Genomic DNA, 21,448 nt, shown 5'->3' with positions numbered 1-21,448 from the left:
TCGTCTCAGGTATTGTGTTTAAGTACCTAATCTAACATAATGAGCCCTCTGTCATTTACCTAATTAGATCTCACACTTTTGGCTCTCACCCGATGCACTATACATTAAATGTGTTCTTCTCGCCTGGGTTCTATAGATAGATGTTCCTTTGAAGGTGCTTTTTATGCCCCTTTACGTGATGAGAGCATTAGGGGAGGGTAAAATATGGAAGTACTTAGGATGAGAACAATGCTATGGGTTATGATTATGAAAGGAGTTCGTACAAGCTCAGGGAGATAGAGTGCATATGTGTGTGTGTCCTTGTTGATAACCATGGTCCTTTCATATATGCATTACCATTAGAGTCTCTTACCAATCTCTCTCTCTCTCTTCTCTCTCTGTGTCTTCAGGCCTGGATGCGATGAACACCTCATGTAGGCATCAGCATGGACAGCTGTGAGTCTCCCGTGGTTTCTGGGACAGACGATGGGCTCGGCTCCTCCACCACCTCCCAGCAACAGCAGCAGCAGCATTACCCTCTGCAGACCTGGAACGATCACTCTAACTCGCAGGTCCCTCCCAGCAGCCAGCCCTCTTCCCTGGAGCCCCTGTCTCTCTCTGCACCCTACCCCTCTGTGAGAGAACCACAGCAGCAGCAGCATCCAACCCGGACCCCACCCCTGGCCCACAGCGACAGCTCCGCCTCAGGCCAGCTGCACCCCAGAAGAGAGGAGCTCAACGAGGAGCAGGAGGGAGTGAGCTGCGGAGAGGAAGAAGAAGAATTGGAGGACTTGGATGAGATGGAGATCGACAGCTGTTTCCCAAGTCTGCAGCCCTTCCCCGGAGTACCCATAGCTCCTGGAGGAGGGGGCATGCCCACGCTGCTACGCCAGCAGCCCAACCAACGAAGGGGTGTGGCGGAGAGCGGGAGTGAGGAAGGAGAGGAGGAGGAAGAAGAGGAGAACAGTGATGTGGAGAACCTGGCTGGAGAGATAGTCTACCAGCCGGACGGCTCAGCCTACATTGTTGAAAGTCTCAGCCAGCTGATCCAAAGCGGAGGGGGTGCTGTGCCCGGCCTGCTCCCCACAAACTCTCTCCCCATGGCGGGGAAGCCGGGGGAACCTGCTGGGACCTCATCCTCGGTATACCCTCAGATCATCAACACGTTCCACATAGCCTCGTCATTCGGGAAGTGGTTTGGTTCCTCAGACCAAGGTTTCCCCAATACCTCCACCCTGGCAGGCCTCAGTCCTGTCCTGCACAGTTTCCGCGTCTTCGATGTGCGGCACAAAAGCAACAAGGATTACCTGAACAGCGACGGGTCTGCCAAGAAGTCCTGCGTATCCAAAGATGTTCCCAACAACGTGGATTTCTCCAAATTTGATGGGCTGGCCCTCTATGGCAAGGGAAAGCCCATCCTCATGTGTTTTCTCTGCAAACTGTCCTTCGGGTACCCGCGGTCTTTCGCCACTCATGCCGTCCACGACCACCGCATGACCCTATGTGAGGACGAGAGGCGGCTGCTGGGGGACAATAAGGCGTCTGCCATCATCCAGGGCATCGGGAAGGACAAAGAGCCCCTCATTAGCTTCCTGGAACCAAAAAACAAGAGCTCTCCTGTGCCGGCGCCCCCCACCATGGTCCCCATGAACTCTGGCCAGAGCTTCTACGGCACTTTCAGTGGGGTCCACCTGGAGGCAGGGAGCAGCAGTGGGGGCAGCGAGGCCCTCCTGAATAAAGACTCTGACTCCTCTGGCTTCCAGCAGCAGCAAGGCTCCCTCCTCGCTCTGGGGGGGCTGGGCAACCCCAAAGCACCTGCTCTTACCTCAACCCCAGGCCCTGCCAAAGACTCCAACGCCCTGCCCAAGCAGGGAGGGAGAACAGAGGGGCCTGCTGGGAAAGAGGGGATCCGCAGGCGGGAGCACGGGGACAAGGAGGGGCGAGAAGGCAAGGTACGCTTGGCTAGCCAGGAGGGGGGCTCGGAAGAAGAGGAGGAACTGTTATTAGAGGAAGAGGAAGACGAGGTGGAGGAAGAAGGAACTCCGCTGGCCTGTGTTGGTAACAGTAGCAGTGGCGGTGGAAAAGTGGGGGAACCGGCTGTATCAAACCAAAGCATTTCCAAATCTCCTTTATTGATGCCTAGTAGCGCTCTCCAGCCTACTGCCTGCCCATCTGCAGCCAGCCCCACGCTCAACAGCAAAGCCCCAGCTTCCACTTCTTCTTCCTCTGTCAGGGAAGAGGGCTCGGCAGACGGTGGGGGGAGGACCTCGGAGCTCCCTCTGAGCTTTAACTGCCAGGGGCCCACTGTCCCCATGGCGATGGCAGCTGCAGCCAACAGAGGGAGCGAGGACGTCGCAGCGGGCACCTCCTCACCTCTGGCCTCCAACGCCTCCGTCGACGAAATTGCCAATCGAGATAGTGCCACAGCTCCTGAACCAAATGATTGCCCGGCAGAGGGAGAGGAGGACAGCGGAGCCCTTCTGCACCATCACCACCTACACCATCACCACCACCACCTCCACCCCTCAGCCCACACCCACTCTCACCCACACCCCCACCCAGGGGGGTCCTGTGAAATGGGTGGTGGCGGTGAGTGCCCTCAGAACCACGGGCCTGGAGGAAGTGGGGTGGAATGCCCCAAATGCGACACCGTCCTGGGCTCCTCGCGGTCCCTGGGCGGGCACATGACCATGATGCACTCGCGCAACTCGTGCAAGACACTCAAGTGTCCCAAGTGCAACTGGCATTACAAGTACCAGCAGACCCTGGAGGCCCACATGAAGGAGAAGCACCCAGACTCCGGTGGCTCCTGTGTGTACTGCAGCAGTGGCCAGAGCCACCCGCGTCTGGCCCGAGGAGAGAGCTACACCTGCGGATACAAGCCCTTCCGCTGCGAGGTCAGTACTTCAACCTAGTCAGTTGAAGATCCAACCTAGTCAGTTGAAGTACTGACCTCAGCTTAATGACTAGTATACTGACAGGTGGTAGGACTTTGAATAGAACTTTAGCACAATGTGAAATATGTTGATATGTTGACATGTTGACTGATATGACATATCAATCAACATGTCATGATATGATTTATATTTCATGCACTATAAGTTAGAGGCAACAAAGATTTCCACTTTACAACATGAGCAAAAATGAACATCCGTTCTCTATTTTCTAGGTGTGTAACTACTCGACCACCACCAAGGGCAACCTGAGCATCCACATGCAGTCGGACAAGCATCTGAACAACATGCAGACCCTGCAGAACGGAGGCTCCATCCCCTCTGCCGAGCAGCAGGTGTTTGGCCAGCACCCTGGAGGGGTAGGAGTGGTGACCGTGCCCTCTGTGACCCAGGCCAGCACCCACCACCCGCCCCACCACCACCACCCCACCCAGTCCTCCACTCACATGACGGGGCCCTGCGGTTCCCCCTCGCCCACCAAGCCAAAAAGCAAGCCCACGTGGCGCTGCGAAGTGTGCGACTACGAGACCAATGTGGCGCGGAACCTACGCATCCACATGACCAGCGAGAAACACATGCACAACATGATGCTGCTGCAACAGAATGTGACCCAGATGCAGCATGGTCGGCTGGGCCTGGGGGCCATGCCCTCTCCCTCCGAGGCCGAGCTCTACCAGTACTACCTGACCCAGAACATGAGCCTGCCTCCAGGCCTCAAGATGGACCCGGCTGGAGCTGAGGCCCAGTTCCTGCTGGGAGGCTTCCACCTGGACCCCAACATGGCCGCCTTGGCCCCCCAACTAGGTGAGTTCTCTCAGTCTGCCTCTGCAACAGTGGAACAGTGGGAGCCATTCTGGCTCTTCCCTCAGTACTGCCTCAGGTCACCACAGAGAAGGCAGACTGCAGTTCAGTACGAGTTCACAAGGGGTGGGATCGCTCTCACTGCTGCCAGCTGTTTATTTTTAAACATGAAACACACAGTTATAAACAGTATGTGACTAAATGGAAGATTCAGCTTTGATTAAACAAAAAATGTTTCACTTTTTAACCCATTTAGACATAGGCTAATTGTGTTCATTTATTTACTGAATGTGTGTAGCGTGGCCAGTAAATGAATGCATGAATGGTAAGTCATTTTATATTTACATTCCATGATTTATAGTTTAGTTATCCCCATGAGAAACAGCAGAGCAGCCTTTTCTCTGAACCAACATGCAGGCAAGGGTTAACCAGGGAACACATTAGCCCTCCCTCCCTCTCACACACACTGTATACACACAATCCTATCTTTCATGTTGGCAGCTCTCTCTTTCTTTCTGTTTCTGTTGCCCGAAGGTACACCTGCCCTACTGAACTTAACATCATTCACCCTCTTTCCAAGCAAAGAGCCCCATTGAGAGATCAAGATAAAAGGCGGGAGGTGAAACAACGGCAGTGTATAAAACACAATATTTCTAGAGGGTGGACCTAACTCACAACAATGCCTTTCTGTCTTAGTGTAACAGACGACTTGTTAGTTGTTACCATATGACCGTTTCTCTCTCACCAATGTGCCAGGCGCAATGACTTCCATGCCATGTTCTGTCCAGTTGGCGCTGAATCGATATCTTCCCAGGAAAAGAGAGGATCCTCTCCAGACTGTGGCCTGGGTATTAGGATAGGGTTTCACTCCACCTCGGCTGAGAAGAGTGGACCTATAATGGCTAGTGAAGCTATTGGTGGAGCTTCAGTTAGGGACTTTTTGGGTTGATTTTAGAGGAAGCGGCCCCTGGTTAAAAAACGACCCAAGCCATTAGAGTTATGAAAGCTTTTTTTTGTCTCTATCAGTTATTAAGCAGTGTAGGTAGAACTTCTCTGAAAGCTCCTATTTAGCCTCAAATATGCCCCCCAAACTCACACATCCACACTTCACTTCACTTCATTACAAACCTAGGAGTTTAGTTTACATTTCCCGTCTATGTCTCTCTATCTGGGTCACACTGACTGGGAAAGTCCCCCTGTGATACCTTGTTTTCCTCACAATAGGCTGTGTGAGAGAGGGAGGGAGAGAGAGAGAGAGAGCAGCTCAGTGAGCCTTCCTCTTGTTCGCCCATGTCCTCCAGGCCTCCGCTCCTCTGAACATCAGCGTTTTCATGTCATTATTTCCAAACTGCCACTGAACTCCGCCACTGGAGCTCTCTTTTTTCCCCCAACGTTGTAATTGCAGCTATAAATTTTATCTTGGTCAAAGAAGGGAGGAGTAGAGGGCCCAGTATGGGTAATTCAGCGGCATAGCTGAGTGTTTGGCGTGCCAGTTACAACCCCACAGTTTGTACAGACTTGTCTCCAACTGTCGCCGGTTCAAAGACACGAACAAGAATTGATTGCTGTGACTAATTTTTTATCCCCTCTCTTGCCATCTGGTTCATTTTCCTGTGAGGGAACGTTTAATAAGCATGTTACAGGGAGGCAATGACGAGGCATTTACTCTCAGCCCTAAAACGACCACAGTGTCATCCCGAGCAACACACACATTTTGATTGACTGTACACACTGATACACTCCATCACACACACACACCACTCTGCCGTCATAACTCTGTCTGTGCAGCTCGAGGACAGATAGTATCCGTCTGTACCTCCCTCCCTTTAGTCCTCTTTTCCACTGTGTATTTCTGACTTTTGAGGACATTGTTAGACAGAGAGGGAGATGACAAATCCTGACCTCACATGATCTCACCCTCCTGGTAATCCTTATCCCCAGGACTGAGCTGCTGCAGATACAGAGAATGGGGGGGCCTTAGCTATTGTGTGCTCTACTTTGTTGTCCAATATACTGCCTGAATGCTGCAGCATCTTAGGTAGAGCTCTCTGAAAATCTAGCAAAGCTGGTCCACCACTAATCTTTTGGAAGTTCCACCAAGCCCTGTAGAGACACGTTAATATATTTACAGCCTGGACTTGGACTCTGCTTATGTCAAAGACTAGAGTTTCCAAGATTTCCCAATGATGTGTGTTTATCTCAAGCCTTTTAATGTTTTTTGAAAGTGAAAATATTTCCACAGCGTCCTGCCTCCCTTTCCCTAAACATTGATACGGACTGACAACGTCTCAGTCAAAATATTCTAGGTTATATTTAACAGAGGCCTGCTTACATCTAAAACACATGTAGGGACCGCAGGCTGAACCTATTCTCACACAGCCGTGAAGGCAGAGGTAATCACTGTGTCTGTGTCGGAGCATGGAGTCTACAGTGGAAAAGAGTGTGAGAGCCGCACAGGAATGAGAGAATAAAGATGAGGAATGGAGAGGAAGAGATAGAGATAGGGGTAGTAACTAGTGAGGTGACTGAGAGAGAGAAAGAGAGAAGGGGGGCCCTGGCTGGAGAGGTGGATCTGTGAGTGATTTCAGAGGGCTTCACAGAGGTCTCCCTTTCCCGGCTATAAAAACTCAGGTAATGGAGAAAAGTCAGAGAGCAGGCTGCATACTGCAGCAGTAAATAAAAAGAGGCTGCTGGAATTAATTTAGTGTAAAGCCAGGCAGGGTCAGCCGGTGCGCTCCGTCTGGGCAGTGATAGATTAAAGATCAGCCCCAACTCTTACCTCATTTTTACCTCCTTTTTACCTCCTTTTCGTTTTTTCCCTCCTCCTCTTCACACTGTAGATATGGTTGTTTCTGTTGTTGGATCTGGATGCATTGTTCTTTTACTTCCCCCTCTTCGCTCAGTACCAAGTAGGATTCATCTGGTAGGTGTCTGTATCGATTTAGCAGATATGCTTAGTCTAAAAAAGGCAGGAGAATCCAAAGAGAACAGTGGATTTTTTGTATTATTATTCTGTGAACAAGGGCACTGGATTTGATTTACAGTAATGTATGCTTGGGAACTCTTTAGTTCTCTTGTAATGATAGAATAACTTTCTTTTTCTGCGGAGCTCACGGCCTCTGGAGTTGATTTAGTGCCGGGCCGTGAAAGTGCACCAGTCCAAACAGGACGACGTGTATATCCTTACTCTGGCAGTGCAACGTTTCTGCACCCTGCGAAAAAGTCCAGACTTTCTTTCTCTCGGCTCAAAGGAAGGATAATCTTGATTTAATCAAATTAGGTACATAAATACACACATGCACATTATCCTCAGAGGGGTATTGGAACTAGAGAGCAAATCCACTTTGACTGCAGAGACAAACATGGCTCTTTGTTGAAAGTTGAACCGTACACCTTTCACTTTTCCTAGGACATTTTCCATGCTGAGGGAGGCTCAAAAAACTGAGAGCCCCTTTGGAAAACCCCATGCTTCCACCCCTATAAGAAACTCTAAATAACTCCTGATGTCCAGAAAAGTACATGTAACACAAAGTGAAATAGAGTGATGGCTAGATATGAATAATCCCTGAAAGCTGTACTTAGAATTCAAAGCTTGTGAAAATAACCAACTGACCGTGTGCGTGTAACCAACTAAGCACTCTCTCTCTCCTCTCTCTCTCTCTCTCTCTCTCCCCCTCTCTCTCTCTCTCTCTCTCTTTCCGTCCCCGGTGCTCAGTAGGTGGGGAGATCCCCATGGATGTGCGGCTGGGCGGCGTTGGTGGTCAGTTGGTGTCTGAGGAGCTGATGACCCTGGGGGAGAGCTTGTCGCAGACCAGTGACCCCTCCCTCAAGCTGTTCCAGTGTGCCGTGTGCAACCGCTTTACCACCGACAACCTGGACGTGCTGGGCATGCACATGGGTGCTGAGCGCAGCCTGCCTGAGGAGGAGTGGCGCGCCGTGGTGGGCGACTCGCACCAGTGCAAGCTGTGCCGTTACACCACACAGCTGAAGGCCAACTTCCAGCTGCACTGCAAGACCGACAAGCATGTGCAGAAGTACCAGCTGGTGGCCCACATCAAGGAGGGGGGTAAGGGCAACGAGTGGCGCTTGAAGTGCGTGGCCATCGGCAACCCGGTGCACCTGAAGTGCAACGCCTGCGACTACTACACTAACAGCCTGGAGAAGCTACGCATGCATACCATCAACTCCCGCCACGAGGCCAGCCTCAAGCTTTACAAGGTACGTGCCTCATCTTCACCTCTCATCCTTCCTTTCACCCTACCGTTCTCCCCTTCCACCGTTCGTCCCTCTTCTCTTCTTCCTTCCTAACGTTACATTCCTCCACGGTACTCCACTGCAGATCTCTGGATTCTGCTCCGCTGCTAGCCTCTTCCACCAGGCATGAATGATGGCCCTGTTGTCTAACCCTTCTGCTCACAGGGCCCATAGAGAGGAGTGGGGGGGCTAGAACATGGCAAGTGGATCCGGGTAAGGAGGATAAGGGGTGAAATCACTAGGAGAGGGATGAAGAAGTGTGAGGAGACAGAGGTTTGGTGTTAATACTCCTCGGGGCGGGAAAGGCAGAATCGTTCTCGACAGCCGTATTGATTTTCGCTGGACTTGGAGCTTCACCTTCTCCTCTAATCATTCCATAATAGCCAATGGATGAACACTCTCTGAACAAATGGCCATAAATCTAACAGGCCTGATTCCACTTAGGCACCTATCCTGTGTGTCTGCGGCTAGGCTAGGGCTACTCTGTGTTTAACCCAACCTGGCATGGCTACATAGACGGCTAACACAATCACACACACACACTAAGACGTAAACAAACACATACCATTCACCCACGCATTCACACACTCACACAACTGTAGCTCATCACACTGCTCTGTCCCCAAACACACTGTGCCTTTATTTACACAAAGACTCCACTCCATTCTCAAGTGTTCTCAAGTAAATGGGCAAAACAAACAATATATTCTATTGGTTTTATACAAGCTTAACTCTTATTTTCTGTCCTTTTGCAGTATAACTGCTCTTGGCAAATAGTGTAATATAGGAGGGTGAAAAAGGAGGAGACATTATTGTGTTTTTAATCACATTAAAAAGCTAGGATAGAATAGACCAATTGAGAACCCTCTCCAAACGCCTGTCTCTCTGGCCCTAGTGAAAGCCTCTTGCTTTATGAATGGTTCCTGGGATCCGCTGATGTTTTTATTGCAGGTTTCCTGTCTGCAAGGCCTTTGTAGTGAGAGATCCTACCGTAACTGAGACAAATGTTTTTTCAACACTTAGGGGAGGTGTGAGGCTCTGCTCCCAGGTCGACCATTAGGAGGGCCGGAGGGAGCAGGCCGTGTTGACGCTCGATCAGGGTAGGGTAGGGCCCCGGCCGCCGTCCCAGCAGCCTCTGGGCCTGGAGAGAGACAGAGAGCAGGGTTATAGTGGAGCCGGACTGGAGCGGTGTCTCCACCACTCATGCCCAGACACGTAGCCAGGATATTTACAAATACCACACTGATTAAAATATGTAACACAATCTGTAGGACACGCTAGGCCTGGCCTGTGGAGGCAGAGAGGCTGAGAGTGGCCTCCTAGTGCCCCAGGCTGGGTTCATCCTCACTGGGCAGGGCTGGGGTAACGCTAGGTGTTCTCTGTGCCACTGAAACAGACGGGGCACTCTGCCCACATGCGGCACTGACTCACACTTGACCGAAATAGATGGGCCCTGACATTCTGCACTCACACCTAAGGTGGAAAATAATGTTTTGTCTGAAAGGAGAGTGAAGAGTTTATATTACATTGTCTGTCTGCCTGCCTTCCACTTTATCATGTGCCAAAATGGTGAAAGGAACAGACAGTTTTTTTCCTTCCCTTAACTTTGCTTTACTGTAGAAAGTTGACATACTGTATATGGTAATACGACTGGGGAGGATTAAATATGTACAGTGCCTTGCAAAAGTATTCATCCCCCTTGGGGTTTGTCCTATTTTGTTGCATTACAACCTGTAATTTAAATAGCTTTTTATTTGGATTTCATGTAATGGACATACACAATATAGTCTAAATTGGTGAAGTGAAATTTTAAAGAAATGTCAAAAAGAAAAGAAAAGAAAAGTGGTGTGTGCATATGTATTCACCCCCTTTGCTATGAAGCCCCTAAATAAGATCTGGTGCAACCAGTTACCTTCAGAAGTCACATAATTAGTTAAATAAAGTCCACCTGTGAGCAATCTAAGTGTCACATGATCTGTCACACGATCTCAGTATATATACACCTGTTCTGAAAGGCCCCAGAGTCTGCAACACCACTAAGCAAGAGGCACCACCAAGCAAGCGGCACCATGAAGACCAAGGAGCTCTCCAAACAGGTCAGGGACAAAGTTGTGGACGACTACAGTTCAGGGTTGGGTTATAAAAAAATATGTGAAACTTTGAACATCCCATGGAGCACCATTTAAATCCATTATTAAAAAATGTAAAGAATATGGCACCACAACAAACCTGCCAAGAGATGGCTGCCCACCAAAACTCACAGACCAAGCAAGGAGGGCAGAGGCAACAAAAAGACCAAAGATAATCCTGAAGGAGTTGCAAAGCTCCACAGCGGAGATTGGAGTATCTGTCCATAGGACCACTTTAAGCCGTACACTCCGCAGAGCTGTGCTTTATGGAAGAGTGGCCAGAGAGAAGCCACTAATAAAGAAAAAAAGAAGCAAACACATTTGGTGTTCGCCTAAAGGCATGTGGGAGACTCCCCAAACATATGAAAGAAGGTTCTCTGGTCAGATGAGAATAAAATTGAGTTTTTTGGCCATCAAGGAAAATGCTATGTCTGGCGTAAACACAACACCTCTCATCACCCCGAGAACAACATCCCCACAGTGAAGCATTGTGGTGGCAGCATCAAGCTGTGGGGATGTTTTCATTGGCAGGGACTGGGAAACTGGTCAGAATTGAAGGAATGATGGATGGTGCTAAATACAGGGAAATTCTTGAGGGAAACCTGTTTGTCTTCCAGAGATTTGAGACTGGGATGGAGGTTAACCTTCCAGCAGGACAATGACCCTAAGCATACTGCTAAAGCAACACTTGAGTGGTTTAAGGGAAACATTTAAATGTCTTGGAATGGCCTAGTCAAAGCCCAGACCTCAATCCAATTGAGAATCTCTGGTATGACTTAAAGATTGCTGTACACCAGCGGAACCCATTCAACTTGAAGGAGCTGGAGCAGTTTTGCCTTGAAGAATGGGCAGAAATCCCAGTGGCTAGATGTGCCAAGCTTATAGAGACATACCCCAAGAGACTTGCAGCTGTAATTGCTATAAAAAAGGTGGCTCTACAAAGTATTGACTTTTGGGGGGGTGAATAGTTATGCATGCTCTAGGTTTCAGTCTTTTTGTCTTATTTCTTGTTTGTTTCACAGAATTTTTTTTTTTTTGCATATTCTAAGTGGTAGGCATGTTGTGTAAATCAAATGATATCAACAAAATAGAACAAGTGCCAAGGGGGTGAATACTTTCGCAAGCCACTGTACAACACAATCTCACCCCCGGAACACAGAGCCCTGTTGGCCCTCACTAAACAGGCAGCTCCCATCACTCCAGACATGTGTAGTGGCGAAAAAATATGTTCACAAATTGACAAGAATTATTACTGCATTTCACAACCCACAAATTTGATTAGTGGATGATAAGTAAATGGTTCTGAGGCCTAGCTCACTGCAGCACAGGTTGGCTCCCCACTTGACAATGTCACAGCCTTTGTGACGTGTTGGATTTCCAGTCCTTGTAGAGTAGAGTGAATGACAACCAGACAGGAAGGCAGAACCCCACAGCACAGCAGGCCCTTGAGCTCAGCCACAGCCTCAGCCTTCGGCTCAGCCTGGCAGATTATGCAAGGATGAAGAAAGGAAAAAAAGAAAAATAATTTATTCCTCCCAAAAGAAATGTGATGCGAATAGCAGCATTTTATTTTAACCTTTTTGGGGAGAAAATAAATCATCAAGTCAGCATAAACAGGCTGTAAGATGTGGGAGATCCTTGGGACACTTCACCCAAATCAAAATGGTTTGCATTAAACAGGCCCTTTGTGTCCACGGCTCCGTATAAATTGGAGCCTGTAATTACTGGAATTAAAAAGGAAGGTTTAAACTGAGGGCTAAGCTGGATGGGATAATTTGAGAGTCTGTGGTATGTGGCCCATATTAGGGCTTTCTAAAAATATCCCCCCCACCACCCCACGTATTGGAATGTTCCGAAAGCCCACGGAAAACTTGAGCGATGCGACCTCACCGCATGGACCACCACGCAGTGGGGGTGATGCTGCAGCCTCTTCCTGACTCCCCTGTGCTGGGTTTGAAGACACTCAATCAGGAGCCCCACTCTGGCTGCAGTTGACACACCCCTCTGCTCTTAAATGAACTTTCACCTTCCCTTCACGTCTCCCCACTCACTGTCGGCTTTGTAGTGGCGGTAGTGATGTCATGATGGTCACCCATAAGCTCAAGCAGATGGCCCTACACTACAATATGCAGGTCACCCCAAAGTTAAGCTCTCTTTTATTGGAAGCTTCAGCTCCCCCACTCTCCCTAGAGACACTCTGGCCTGGAGAAATCCACCTTCTACTCCTGATTTACAGTTATTCACAGTTACCTTATGGTAGTAGTAGTAACACATCCCTCCAAATGTCTCTGACAGAGACTCACACGGGTTCTCAGTAGGCCTCAGGTGCTTGCCTGTAGGATGTGTAAGAGTGAAGGGGAGAGCAGGCTGGGAGCCGGCCAGCTCCCTCCCAGTCCCAGGCCTGAGCTGCTGTACTCTGCCTCACTCTGCTTCTGCCCACACAGGATGGGTGGAGCCTAGGCCGGCCAGGCCTCTGCTTCCAGGCAGGAGTTTGGGGAAAGGGGAGGAGCATGGAGGGCTAGCTGGCTACCTTCCTTGTCTCGTAGGCCGGTGCGATCTGTGGTAATTGAGATTGATTGGATGTTATTTTTCCCCTTGCAAATGTAGTCCATTAGCTTGGCACATGCATAATCAGTTTAGAGCGCAGTTAGCTGAATGTAATCATGTTCCTTGGTGTCTGCTCTCACAAAATCCACTCCAGATGCCGCTTGGCCGCGGAAAGAGAGGAAGAAAGTGCCGTCACTATCACATGGGGAATCTTTAACCAAGAAAGCCCCGACACCCCTCTCTCTGTCCTGGCCCTGCTCTATTAAACACACAACTGTACAAACTCTCCCATAGACACACACACAACTCTACAAACTCTCCCATAGACACACACACAGCTGTTCAAACTCTCCCATAGAGACACACACACACACACAGACACACACACACAGACAGTGCACAGCGACTGCCTCCCTTACACCTGAAAACAAGCCTTCACTACAGATCACATGTTCTCAAGTCTTAGCTGCTAAGACTAACGCGTTGCTGACTGGGATCCAAGCCCGGCCCACTAACCAGCGCAAAGCATCTGTATCTTGGACGCCTCTCCTCTCCTTATTTTCCCCTCCAGTGAGATCCAACTGGATAACTGAGCGGTTAGGAAAGAACATGTCTGAAAAGCATAATAGGAGCAAAATGTGTGTAATGTAAATGAAGGGATTAGCTGCTACAAGGAAATGCATTAAGGTGTTTCAGTGAGGATCCTACTCAGCACAGGCACTCTGGTCGTCTGCCCCAGACTACACACTGACCTGCCCCATTAATGATCATAATTATCAGGATTGATTCCAAATCCTCCTGACCATCAGAGGAGAGGGGAAACCATCATCATCGTAACGAATAAGTAATGGTTTCACTCCAGAAAGGATTGTTTTTTATTATCAAATAAAAGTGGAGAGAGTAATTTGGAGTTAAAGTCACAGGGGAGCATTTAATCGCTGTTGGGATCCAATCCGTCATGGCTCTTTCATCTGCCAGCCGATCAGCCCAACCTCAGCCCCATCAGGAGACAGACAGACACTCACCACCACCACCAGACAGACAGACACTCACCACCACCACCAGACAGCAGTTAGAGGAGGGGAGGGGGGGACAGACAGAGAGTGAGCGCGAGGGGGGAGGGAGACGGAGAGAGGCTCGTTTAGACAGAGATACTCTGCTAATTATCATGGCTGGCCTGTGATTGTTCAGTAATAGTGCTCAGTGGGAAAGGTTGCAGCGGTTCCAGGAAGAGCTGGGATTTACTGGTACTACCGCTCTAATAAAGCGCTCCCTGCACATCCTGGGAGACAGCCCATTCCCCTGTACGCACGCACGCACACACACACACAGACACGCACAGACACACACACACACACGCGCGCGCGCACGCACAGACACACACACACACACACTCCCCCTTTACAGCAATCACCTTTACAGAGGCTAGGGGGAATAGCTACATGCGTCTGTACAGATCACATTCGTTAGTACATAGTGCAGGTCATATGATATTGTGTAGCTCAGTACAAGTGGGTGGTAGCCAGTGTAATGTAAAGCTGAGGAAGTGTTTAAATTGTGTGTGGGGCCTCCTTACACTCCCTCAATCAACACAGCAATGATCCAGAACCCCCTTCCCCTTCCCACCTCCCTCTGGCTATAGCCTGCCTGCAGGGTGGTGAACTCTGAGCTGCATTGCCTAAACAGGACCCAATCACTCCAGAGGGTGGGTGGGACCACAGTGCTCTCTCTGAGGAATAGAGCTCAGAGGATCAGTCTATGATTGGCTGTAGTCGCTGTCAGTCAGGCCGTGAGGGGTGTGGTATCAGAGAGGGAGGGTTCAGGACTCAGTGTTTGGCAGTGTGTTGGAATTTCACAAGTCCTCCAGCTCCCACCTCGGAGAAGGCCATGCGCTGACCCGTGGCCCAGCTGCTGCACTGCTGCTGATTGGGAGTGCATCTGCCCCTCTGTGGGTGTTTTGAGGGCCAGCACACAGAGAGAGAGAGGGAGGGAGAGAGGCGCCCAAGCAGGGTAGGCCCAGCTTTATTTGAGCTTTTTCACAAGCTGTTTACCTAGATTGACTAATAGAATGGCTAAATGGGCCCTGGCCTGTACTCCCTCCCTCCTCACTGTGTGTCTGGTTAGAGATAGGGACGTGTCCAGCGCTGCGTCATGTCTCTGCAGGCCCACAGAGGGAGGCCCAGAGGGGGAGGAGTGGGATGTTATGTTTCTGGTTCAGTCGGGAGTTGGAGTTTTTGGTTATTGTGTTAATGGTTGTTTGTTTTGACTTTAGTTTTTTTCTTTGGGCAGCCGGACAAGAGCAACTGAGCACGCTCCTGCCGGTGTGCAAGGAAGCCGTTGATCCTATTATCTGTTGCCTGATCAGCAGAAAAGGCAGATTGGTGGCTGAAGGGGAGGGTTAGGGGAGGACTCAGGGAGAGGAGGACTAGAGCAGCTCAGTGTATACTAGAGGGGGGAATTAGTAGTTTTAGGAGGTATGTTTGGTGTTGTCAGTATATACTAGAGGTGGGAATTAGTAGAGTTTTAGGAGGTATGTTTGGTGTTGTCAGTGTATACTAGAGGGGGGAATTAGTAGAGTTTTAGAAGGTATGTTTGGTGTTGTCAGTGTATACTAAAGGGGGGAATTAGTAGAGTTTTAGGAGGTATGTTTGGTGTTGTCAGTGTATACTAGAGGGGGAGTTAGTAGAGTTTTGGGAGGTATGTTTGGTGTTGTCAGTCTATACTAGAGGGGGAGTTAGAGTTTTGGGAGGTATGTTTGGTGTCAGTGTAGGACCTAGATCTACAGGTATAACCCTCCCTCCTCCTCCCTCCCTTCCACCTACAAACAGGACTTACTGACACACCTATCACACCCCTATCACACACCAACACACCCACATCCCTCTCTCTTTCACTCTCCCCCTGTCTCATTATTTTTCCTTTTTTCCAGTCTGTTTCTCTCCTACCCCCTTCCATTCCTCTCCATTCTTTGTCTCCTGAAAATTAATAAACAAGGCAAGTACCCGTCACCCACAAAACAAATGAATACAGATTGTAGGCCAGTGGGTGGTCTTGTATGGGGCTCTGCTTAAGGTTAAATATTTTTAATCCAACCAGGCTGGAAAACTAAATATTCTCCCTAGCCAAATCCTCTTTCTGCACTCCCCAACACCTCCACCCCTCCTCATACTCCTCCCTCATCTCTTTCTCTATTCTTCCCTTAGTCTTCTCTCTCTTTATAGTTTCTCACTCTTCACTTTGGAGCAAGACATTTGTTGTTTATGCTCTAGTTAATTTATTCACTCTTCACTTTGGAGCAAGACATTTGTTGTTTATGCTCAAGTTAATTTATTCACTCTTCACTTTGGAGCAAGACATTTGTTGTTTATGCTCAAGTTAATTTATTCACTCATCAGGGTTTCATAAAATAGCTTTTAAAGGATAAACACAGGGTCTCACCATAAAAATAGAGTTAAACAAATCTAACTTTTTGAATGCTGCGTTTCTCCTCTACTCCCCATGACGGACCAACCGTAAGACTGAGAGCTGCTGGTGGCAAGGTAGCCTAGTGTTTAGAGCTTTGGACTAGTAACCGAAAGGTTGCAAGTTCGAATCCCTGAGCTGACAAGGTACAAATCTGTCGTTCTGTCCCTGAACAGGCAGTTAACCCACTGTTCCTAGACCAGTTAACCCACTGTTCTTAGGCCGTCATTGAAAATAAGAACTTGTTCTTAACTGACTTGCCTGTTAAATAAAGGTAAAACAAATCAACTTTTCAACTTGATGAGAGGAGGAATTACTGAGAGAGCAATTACATCTTACAGAATCAACTTCCTGTGCCGAGCCTGACTAGAGGGTCTCTTTCTCTATCATCTAATCAGTGTTTTACCCTGCCACTGCCAGCCTCAATCTTGTAAAGATGATATTACAGACGTATCAGCCAAAGTCCTATCTCTAGCCCCCCTCCCTCCCCCGCCCACACCATTTCCCATCCCAGAGATAACAGGGAGATAGCATCCCCTTCCTTGTCTTCAAAAAGACCAGATAAGAGCCACATTTTATCAGCAGGCTCTATAATTTGGTGTTAACTTTGCACATATTTGCAAGTCAAAGTGCAGTGAAATGACAGGCCAGGTAGATGGTGTCTCTTTGTCTATCGTGGCCTCTCCTCTCCAGTCTCTCCTGGGGCCATCTGGCTGGCCAGCCCGTAGCCAGGACGACCAGGAGAGTAAGTGCAGTCGATGGGCAGGTAAATGCTGCCTTGATAAGGCCTGGACCGGAGCTCCTCTGGATCTGTGTGGCTCCTAAGCTGAGGGGATGGAGAGAGAGGCAGGCTGGCTTACCGGCTCACCGCCATCAATACATCAGTGGCTTAGCGACCAGATTAACAGCCTGCGAGTGGTCAGTGCCACAAAACTGCTCCACTCGCCTCTCTATTCAGTGGGGCTGTGGGGCAGGCAGAGGGGTGAGGGGGAATAGGGAGAGGGGGGATCTCAGTCATCAGGATGAGCACACAGGGACCCCTGTCTGTTTAGGTTTGGGCTGCCGAGGAGAGTCTGGGGACAGATAAATAACAGGAGTGCAATGGAAATGTGGACCTAGCTGTTTGAATTTCACTCCCATTACCTTGTAACGCCCTACTAGTGAGTTTAAATGGGTATTTGATGGGTTAAGTCTAATGCTGGTGGTATGCATTTTATTTGCTATATTAAAGGGATATTTCAGGATTTTGCATGCAGTTTGAAGGAAGTTGCAAACTAGTGTTAGCACAAATGCTAAGTAGCGTTAGTGCAATGACTGGAAGTCTACTTTAACACCAGCATGCTATTAGATGCCATAGACTTTGGTAACGGCTAGCATGCTAGTACAGTGGGGCAAAAAAGTATTTCGTCAGCCACCAATTGTGCAAGTTCTCCCACTTAAAAAGATGACAGAGGCCTGTCATTTTCATCATAGTTACACTTCAACTATGACAGACAAAATTAGAAAATACATTCCAGAAAATCACATTGTAGGATTTTTAATGAATTTATTTGCAAATTGTGGTGGAAAATAAATATTTGGTCACCTACAAACAAGCAAGATTTCTGGCTCTCACAGACCTGTAACTTCTTCTTTAAGAGGCTCCTCTGTCCTCCACTCGTTACCTGTATCAATGGCACCTGTTTGAACTTGTTATCAGTATAAAAGACACCTGTCCACAACCTCAAACAGTCACACTCCAAACTCCACTATGGCCAAGACCAAAGAGCTGTCAAAGGACACCAGAAACAAAATTGTAGACCTGCACCAGGCTGGGAAGACTGAATCTACAATAGATAAGCAGCTTGGTTTGAAGAAATCAACTGTGGGAGCAATTATTAGGAAATGGAAGACATACAAGACCACTGATAATCTCCCTCGATCTGGGGCTCCACGCAAGATCTCACCCCGTGGGGTCAAAATGATCACAAGAACGGTGAGCAAAAACCCCAGAACCACACGGGGGGACCTAGTGAATGACCTGCAGAGATCTGGGACCAAAGTAACAAAGCCTACCATCAGTAACACACTACTCCATCAGGGACTCAATTCCTGCAGTGCCAGACGTGTCCCCCTGCTTAAGCCAGTACATGTCCAGGCCCATCTGAAGTTTGCTAGAGAGCATTTGGATGATCCAAAAGAAGATTGGGAGAATGTCATATGGTCAGATGAAACCAAAATATAACTTTTTGGTAAAAACTCGTCGTGTTTGGAGGACAAAGAATGCTGAGTTGCATCCAAAGAACACCATACCTACTGTGAAGCATGCTTTGGGGCTGTTTTTCTGCAAAGGGACCAGGACGACTGATCTGTGTAAAGGAAAGAATGAATGGGGCCATGTATCGTGAGATTTTGAGTGAAAACCTCCTTCCATCAGCAAGGGCATTGAAGATGAAACGTGGCTGGGTCTTTCAGCATGACAATGATCCCAAACACACCGCCCGGGCAACGAAGGAGTGGCTTCGTAAGAAGCATTTCAAGGTCCTGGAGTGGCCTAGCCAGTCTCCAGATCTCAACCCCATAGAAAATCTTTAGAGGGAGTTGAAAGTCCGTGTTGCCCAGCAACAGCCCCAAAACATCACTGCTCTAGAGGAGATCTGCATGGAGGAATGGGCCAAAATACCAGCAACAGTGTGTGAAAACCTTGTGAAGACTTACAGAAAACGTTTGACCTCAGTCATTGCCAACAAAGGGTATATAACAAAGTATTGAGATAAACTTTTGTTCTTGACCAAATACTTATTTTCCACCATAATTTGCAAATAAATTCATTAAAAATCCTACAATGTGATTTTCTGGATTTTTTTTTCTCATTTTGTCTGTCATAGTTGAAGTGTACCTATGATGAAAATTACAGGCCTCTCTCATCTTTTTAAGTGGGAGAACTTGCACAATTGGTGGCTGACTAAATACTTTTTTGCCCCACTGTATATACCATAGACTTCCAATCATTGCGCTAACGCTAGTTAGTATTGGCTCTCGAAACTATCCCTAACTTCCTTCATACTGGATGCAGAGACGTAAACATTTTATCCATAAGTTCATCTTACTCTGGGGCAGTAGATAAAGGTCTTATTGCCAAAATCCCAAAGTGTCCCTTTAATATTCAGAACTAGTCTAACATTAAACAATTCTCTCTATGGGCATTTTTTCTTTGAAGATGAGAACTCACCGAGCCAACCCCATAGCCCAAACACAATTGCTGGGGAGATTTGAACTCCTAACCTGGAGATCCTCAAGGCCTTAGTTCCATAGTGTGGGGATAAAAAGTAAACCCCACCCTCCCCCATGGCGATGACTGTCAGTCCAAATGGCGTATGTTTGGCCTAATTGCTGTGTTCTGGAGTCCAGCGTTAGGACTGGGAGCTGTAAATCCATCAGTGTTATGGGGGCAATGTTTTCTCCAGATGTAGACGAAAGATTTCATCCCTTTGTAATTAAGCAGTGCAGCCCAGGGTGTCATATGGTTTTTATTGGGGCACTCTGGGAAAAATCATTTCGCACCTTGTTTTCTCATCATGCCCGTTATTCTTGTATAAAAGGAAGGATAGAAGGGAGAGAGGAGATTTTTAAGAAGGAAGGAAAATAAAATCTGTTTGAATTCCTATATGGAAATGACTGGGTATTGATTTAGGAGACTGAGGTAGGAAGGGGAGGGTGCAGCACAGGGGCCAATCAGAGACTTTCTCACACAGAAAACAGTAAGAGGAAATAAAAAGATTCAATTAGAATACATAGAATTTTCCCAAATGTTATTGTTTCCTCCTGGTGTCTGTGTTTCCACCTGTGCTCTACTTTAAACTCATTAAAGGAATGAGAGAGGGGGAGGGAGGGAATGCACAGAGTTACGGGTTAGGGACAAGAATGCTGTTCAACTTCTCAAGGACAGCGCTAGTTTATAGCCTTCACATTCCCTCATAACAAACTGATGCCTGGAATAAAGGACACTGTAGAAACGATTGTCCCTCACTCCGTATAAGCCCCACCCACTTGCCATCATCATCAGTCACCCCTCACCTCACCCTTTTTCGTTTATGTGGCAAACTTAGGGGTCAAACCTTCTGAGGTGAGTGTTTCTTTTACTAGTCACAGCTGGTGAAAGTGCGATAGAGAGGGATTGGACCTTTGTTCAAAATAAGCGGTTACACACATTTGTATTTTATAAAGCACTTTTCAATCGCTGGGTGATTTACGGAGCTGTGCTGTCCTGTTGGAGGGCCTCTCTCTCTCTGTTCCCTGTGAGCACATATCAGAAATACAGACAGCAGAGGAAGTCTTCACCACAGCCTCTCAGCTTCTCTCCTCTCAGCTCCTCTCCTCTCAGCTCCTCTCCTCTCAGCTCCTCTCCTCTCAGCTTCTCTCCTCTCAGCTCCCTCCCAGATCCCAGGACCGCTTCCAAATCACTGAGGACTATTCCTCATCTCCTTCCTCGCCAGTCCCCGTGCCAGGCCCACAAACCCCACTTTATAACGCCACCACATTCAATCAACACCAGACCTAAAATTAGGGCCCGCTGAATGATTCAAACGTAGATCCTTCTTTCAAATGGCCTATCTCTGTCACTACTTAGGAATGTCCTTAATTTATGCTTGTACGGTTGGAATGGTCTTGTTGGAGTAATTAGAACCATAAGGACTCTGTGCTACTGTATAAACGGGGTCTCTTGGAGCCAGTACGTTTACGTGCCATGAGAGTCGATTGCTAAATCTGGTTTGCAAATTATTATTCAAAATCATCAATATATTAATTTAAGCAACTGAACGGAGAGTCTAGTTTAATGAGTTATGTGAACCAGGCTTTATTAAATATTTGTTTATGTTGCACGGGAGAGTAGCGTATATTAGTTATTGCAGTGGCGTGTCCCAATGGGCCCAGATCTCCATGAACACAATCCCTGCTTTTGTTCTCTCCACTGTTCCTCTGATGCACCTCCTGTGTCTCCAGACTGCTCTTCCCAACATCATTTCACAGATGAGTTATGAGAGCACCGGTCTGTGTTGGAGATGATTCCCTCCATATTGCCAGCTAATATCCCCCTCCTTTAAGTCAGGATCCAGTTACTGGCCTCCATGGTCCCTGCAGGGACGGCCTTTGTTCCTGAATGGCTGGGAACAGGAACCTCTCGCTCTACATTAGATGTTTTTCCTTCTTTATGAAAAATAAATGTAGCTCCTTTTTATTCTTCTTAGACAAATCTGACGGGGGTTTCTTCTCAGTTCTTCCATTTCATAGTGCTGTAGTAGGCACCTTTGAACTTTAGAAAATATGAAATGTCAAAATGAC

The 21,448-nt window shown here is 48.1% G+C and overlaps 1 protein-coding gene across 4 annotated transcripts in view; it reads left to right on the top strand.

Annotated features, from left to right (window-relative positions):
* Positions 1–393: 393 nt before the first annotated feature.
* LOC112263699 (zinc finger homeobox protein 3-like) overlaps positions 394–21,448 on the top strand; it is a 110,652-nt gene continuing 89,597 nt past the window's right edge. For 2 of the 4 annotated variants that reach the window (XM_042321045.1, XM_042321044.1), the window contains exons 1-4: positions 394–2,876; positions 3,149–3,737; positions 4,033–4,059; positions 7,450–7,952. In XM_042321045.1, the coding sequence (XP_042176979.1) occupies positions 426–2,876; positions 3,149–3,737; positions 4,033–4,059; positions 7,450–7,952 (3,570 nt within the window). In that variant the 5' untranslated portion in view covers positions 394–425. The remainder of the gene's footprint in view (positions 2,877–3,148; positions 3,738–4,032; positions 4,060–7,449; positions 7,953–21,448) is intronic. The other 2 variants (XM_042321047.1, XM_042321046.1) reach the window with 1 other exon arrangement.

The sequence above is a fragment of the Oncorhynchus tshawytscha genome, linkage group LG04 (genome assembly GCF_018296145.1).
Source record: "Oncorhynchus tshawytscha isolate Ot180627B linkage group LG04, Otsh_v2.0, whole genome shotgun sequence".
NCBI classification, from domain to species: domain Eukaryota; kingdom Metazoa; phylum Chordata; class Actinopteri; order Salmoniformes; family Salmonidae; genus Oncorhynchus; species Oncorhynchus tshawytscha.
The sequence above is the reverse complement of the archived record's forward strand: the minus strand, read 5'-3'. Positions and strand labels throughout refer to the sequence as shown.